This window comes from Triticum aestivum, chromosome 1B (assembly GCF_018294505.1).
Source record: "Triticum aestivum cultivar Chinese Spring chromosome 1B, IWGSC CS RefSeq v2.1, whole genome shotgun sequence".
Classification (NCBI taxonomy): Eukaryota; Viridiplantae; Streptophyta; class Magnoliopsida; order Poales; family Poaceae; genus Triticum; species Triticum aestivum.
The window spans coordinates 590,885,627-590,890,130 of NC_057795.1; the positions used below are offsets into that span (position 1 = coordinate 590,885,627).

General features: G+C 55.0%; 2 protein-coding genes across 2 annotated transcripts; one reads left to right on the forward strand and one right to left on the reverse strand.

Moving 5' to 3' along the window:
- The first annotated feature begins 346 nt into the window (after window positions 1–346).
- On the forward strand, window positions 347–1,444 carry LOC123096348 (uncharacterized). Its single transcript, XM_044518055.1, has 2 exons — window positions 347–501; window positions 839–1,444. The coding sequence occupies exons 1-2, from the start codon at window positions 472–474 to the stop codon at window positions 1,241–1,243; spliced, it is 435 nt and encodes a 144-aa protein (XP_044373990.1). The 5' UTR covers window positions 347–471; the 3' UTR covers window positions 1,244–1,444.
- A 411-nt stretch (window positions 1,445–1,855) lies between these two features.
- Window positions 1,856–3,933, reverse strand: LOC123096356 (sugar transport protein 8). Its single transcript, XM_044518067.1, has 3 exons — window positions 3,693–3,933; window positions 2,634–3,589; window positions 1,856–2,535 (listed from the first exon to the last, which is right to left on the reverse strand). The coding sequence occupies exons 1-3, from the start codon at window positions 3,829–3,831 to the stop codon at window positions 2,095–2,097; spliced, it is 1,536 nt and encodes a 511-aa protein (XP_044374002.1). The 5' UTR covers window positions 3,832–3,933; the 3' UTR covers window positions 1,856–2,094.
- Between the last annotated feature and the right edge of the window lie 571 nt (window positions 3,934–4,504).

Consider the following 4,504-nt stretch of genomic DNA (forward strand, 5'->3'; position numbering starts at 1 on the left):
CCTTTCCGGTAAATGCACGGGAAGTATGTGCGAACATTATCCTCGGGTAAATGCAAGGAATAAGCTGTAGTATGTATATTTTCATGGCGGGCTGCTTTTTACCTGGACATTTGGTCGGCCCAGCTAGCCGGCCGCCCGGTTCGCCCCCGTTTGGCCGGCCTCTGGCGTCCGCCGCAAAACCAACCACGCATGATCTCGATCGAGGGCGGCGTTTTTCTTGTGACCTATGGTGTGGTGGTGGTGGTGGAGTTGTTACTGTGTGCGCGGGGGCCGGCTAGCGTACACCCCGTGCCTATAAATAGGGCCGGCCTACAGCTAGCTATGTACTGGCATATGAAAACGCAAGTGATCTCGATAGCTAACCACTTAGTTAGAAGGTCATATACACCGAGGTGATTGGGTGACTTCGATCACAAGAAAGGTTCCAGAGTACTGCTCTGCTAGCGACTCCCTTCGCCTCAACGGGACGCGATGCCTTGGCGCTTGGCTAGACCCGTAGAGGTAATGATCAATTGTCACTCATCCTACCCCTAGTCCTAGTTACTTACCGCGGTGTTGATTAATCTGTACTACTCTCTAGCTAGATTTTTTTACTGCCAAACTGCGTACGGTAGATCACCGTGGCCGATTGCATGCAATCCTTGTGCAAGTGTGCGTACGTTCCATCTTCCATGGACTGCTGGCAGGTGGAGCCGGCCGCGCGATCCATGCATGCATTGGGCAAAACCATGCCATGCATGCGCGCGTCCGCTCGTCTCTTTACACGCGAGTTCGATCATGACATGCCGATATATACTGTACATCTGACCGACCACACGTACGCTTATGTGATGTGCAGGGCGAGGTGGTCGGGGAGGCGCGGAGCGTGCAGTGCGAGTGCTGCGGGATCGCGGAGGAGTGCACGCCCACCTACATCGGCCGCGTCCGGGCGCACTTCCACGGCAAGTGGGTGTGCGGGCTGTGCGCCGAGGCCGTCAAGGAGCGGCAGCAGCGGGACCCCGACCTCGCCGTGGCCGCCGCCGTCGACGCCACGGCCGCGCTCTGCCAGCGCTTCAACTCCACCGTCCGCCTCAACCCCAAGCTGTCCCTCGCCAGCTCCATGCGCGACATCGCCCGCAAGAGCTGCCAGCACCGCGGCGCCACCGGATCGGGCACCTGCACCGCCGGCGCCGGGATCAATTCCTCCGACGCCGCCTGCTGCGGCGCCGGCCGCGCCACCAGCTGCGCGCTGCCCTACGTCTGACGATCAACAAACAGGGCCCCAAACCCTAACTACAGAATACAGATTGATCGACCAACACGTATGCATGCATGCAAGCATTGGCTCGCCTGCAGTGTTAGTTTGATCCTGCATGTCTTTATGATTTGTGATGATACTATTAACGTTATTTACGCACGATATGTTATCCATGCACCGTATGCACATGTGCATGCTAGCAGTGAGATGTAACCCTAACTTTTTCTTTTGAGTTGGCAGTGAGATGTAACTGAATATGTACGTGTGGCCGGGTCTACCGGATACAAATAACAATATTTGACGTTGGAGAAACTATAAATCGAGTAGAAAATGTCTTCAGATGAGCAGATGTTTACTGAAGATTTGTATGTCTCATGGCTCTCTATGATCAACTGAACTGTCAGTGCATGTGACAGGAGATATTTTCAATGGATTTGAATATCCAACTGAACTGTCAGACTTTCAGGCATGGCAAACCGAACGTATTTTCATAGCAAATTATGTTTGCCAAGGATGGAAAATTTATAGGCGAGCATGAAAAATCCATCTTAATTAATTTTTTGCTAGAAAATTACCATGTTCGCCAACTAAATTTTCTATCCTCACAGCAACATAAACTGTCATGAAAAACTTTTGATTTGCCATTCCTAAGAATCTGATGTCACATTTTTAGGATCCCCGTCTTAAATTGCTATGTAGCTGCTCTAGTCAGTATGCTACAGCCCACAGTGTTCATCACTTCTCGTCGAATCAAAAGGAAAAGAATAAAAAGGTGCTCAGTTTTCGTGATCTCGCTTGGACGAAGGAAGGCTTGTGCGACTTCAATTGACACAGGCATTATCGTCATCATCACCCGGCTAGCAGTTATTAATCTTGGCCTCGTCGGCGTCAGCGAAGAACCTCTTCCAGAACCAGTGCCGCCGCCACACCCTGTCGAGCATCTCGTCGACGGGCACGCCTTTGGTCTCCGGCAGCAGCGTGAGGACGAAGACCCCCATGATGACGATGCAGATGGCGAAGAAGAAGAAGATGAAGGCCCGCATGGTGCACATCATGGACAGGAACGCCTGCGCGATGACGAAGGTGAAGAACATGTTGGCGCTCACCGCGCAGGAGAAGCCCGCCGTCCGGGTCGCCAACGGGAACGTCTCCGACGGGATGAGCCACCCCATGGGGCCCCACGACCACGCGAAGCTCGACACGTAGACGCATATCAGCACCACGATGGCCAGCGCCCACGAGTGGCTAGGGTTGTTGTTGTCTTTCACTTGCACCCACATGATCCCTCCCACCGTCACCTGCAGGGCAGTGCAACGGATCATCCATCGTAATTTCAGATGTGAATAACGTCTTATATATTTTCAGGTGATTGGTAAGTTATAGTTAGTGGACGGACCTGGGCGATGAGCATTTGGACGCAGGCCTCGAGGAGTAGCTTGCGGCGGCCGATCTTGTCGACCAGGATGATGGACACCAGTGTGGAGATGACGTTGACGCCACCGGTCACGACGGCGGAGAGGAGGGAGGCATTGCTCTCGAAGCCCATGGTCTGGAACAAGACCGGCGCGTAGAACATGATGGCGTTGATGCCCGTGAACTGCTGGAACACCTGCATGAGAATGGCGATCACCAGCGGCGGCCGGCTTTCCCGGCGCCTGAGCCGCCGGAACGGCTTCTCCTCCGCGCACAACGCGGCCGCCGTCTCGCACGCGGAGTTGATCTCGTCGAACTCTTCGTCCACCTCCTTAGTGCCGCGGATCCTCTCCAGCATGGCGCGGCCGGCCACGCGGTGCCCGCGCTCCACGAGGCTCGTCGGCGTCTCGGTGATGACGAGCGACCCGAGGAACAGTATCGCCGCCGGGACCGCCGCACCGCCGAGCGAGTATCTCCAGCCGATCGGGTGGATGTTGGAGGTATAGTAGTTGACGATGTTGGCCACGAGGATCCCGATGGTGACGTTGAGCTGGAAGAGGATGTTGAGCGCCCCGCGGATGTGCGCCGGCGCGATCTCGGAGAGGAAGAGCGGCGCCGCTTGGTTGCCGAAGCCGACGCCGACGCCGAGGCTGATGCGGCCGATGATGAGCATGGCGATGTTGACGGCCCCCGCGCAGAGCCCGGCGCCGATGAGGAAGAAGACGGAGGCGGCCTGCATGGTGCGCTTGCGGCCGAAGCGCGTGCACGCCATGGACGCCCCTAGGCTGGTGACGAGCGCGGCCAGGTAGAGCGACGACGTGAAGAGCTGCAGCCGCTGGTCGTCGAACTTGCAGTAGTTGTTCTCCTTGGCGCGGTGCTTCCGCGCGTACACCGTCGGGAAGAACCGCACCAGGAAGTCATCCATGGCCGTCACACCGCCTGCTCATGCATGCACCAGCGTCATTAATTTCATCAATCCGAGGCGCCGCCATGTTTGCCATTCTCCACACCAAATCAGATCACGGGACGAGCTTGTACATACCTGAGATACCAATGTCGTAGCCGAACATCAACCCGCAGGTGGCAGCGATGATGCCACAGATCCAAACGTACCATGTGATTTTTCCTTTGAACTGCCGGTGGCCGGTCTTGGCGTCTGCAGCGACGAACCCCCCTGCCATGTCGATCTATATCTCTTATCTGGTCGAGTAATCAACTGAAGTGTGACCGTGAGTGGATAAAAGAGAAGGATCAGCTAGACGCGTATATATATGCGGAGGCATGCATGCGGTTGGATAAGGAGGGATAAATGAGCGAATGCTGACTCGGTTATAACAGATGCGCCTGGTCAGATTTGATCCGCACAAAACATGGAATGTAAACCGTGTGTGCTCTCTGGTCAGTCACGCTGGCGTTAAAAGTGGATTAGGAGCCACCGATTGCCGCAGAACCGCTCGCCCGTCGCCTGTCGTAACGCTGCACGATCCGAAAACCATGGAATCAATCGCCACGATCGCATGTGTGGAGATTGAGTGTGTCTGCTTGTTTTTTTTAGCACAGATACTCACTTAGACCCTGTACAATGGCAGGTGCTAACACAGATGCCTGAGAAAAAAACCCGGTTTTTTACCTGAGATTGGAATGCACCGATGCTTAGGAAGGGCAGCAGAAGCAAAGTTTTGCTTCCGGTGCCAGCGGGTGCTTAGCAGAAGTAACTGCTCCATTCAGTCACGGACGCTTCAATCCAGCGCCTCCATCGGCAGAAAATAAAAAGAAAAAAAGCCCAGCTAGCACCCCATACGAAGCACTCTGCGTTGCGGACCAAAGAAAATTCCGAGACGAAGCATACATAGC

Coding starts and splice junctions, on each gene's coding strand:
- LOC123096348 (XM_044518055.1), top strand. CDS start 472: ATGCCTTGGCGCTTGGCTAGACCCGTAGAG. Junction 502..838: donor GCTTGGCTAGACCCGTAGAG/GTAATGATCAAT, acceptor TGTGATGTGCAG/GGCGAGGTGGTCGGGGAGGC.
- LOC123096356 (XM_044518067.1), bottom strand. CDS start 3,831: ATGGCAGGGGGGTTCGTCGCTGCAGACGCCAAGACCGGCCACCGGCAG. Junction 3,590..3,692: donor CTACGACATTGGTATCTCAG/GTATGTACAAGC, acceptor ATGCATGAGCAG/GCGGTGTGACGGCCATGGAT. Junction 2,536..2,633: donor TCCAAATGCTCATCGCCCAG/GTCCGTCCACTA, acceptor ACTGCCCTGCAG/GTGACGGTGGGAGGGATCAT.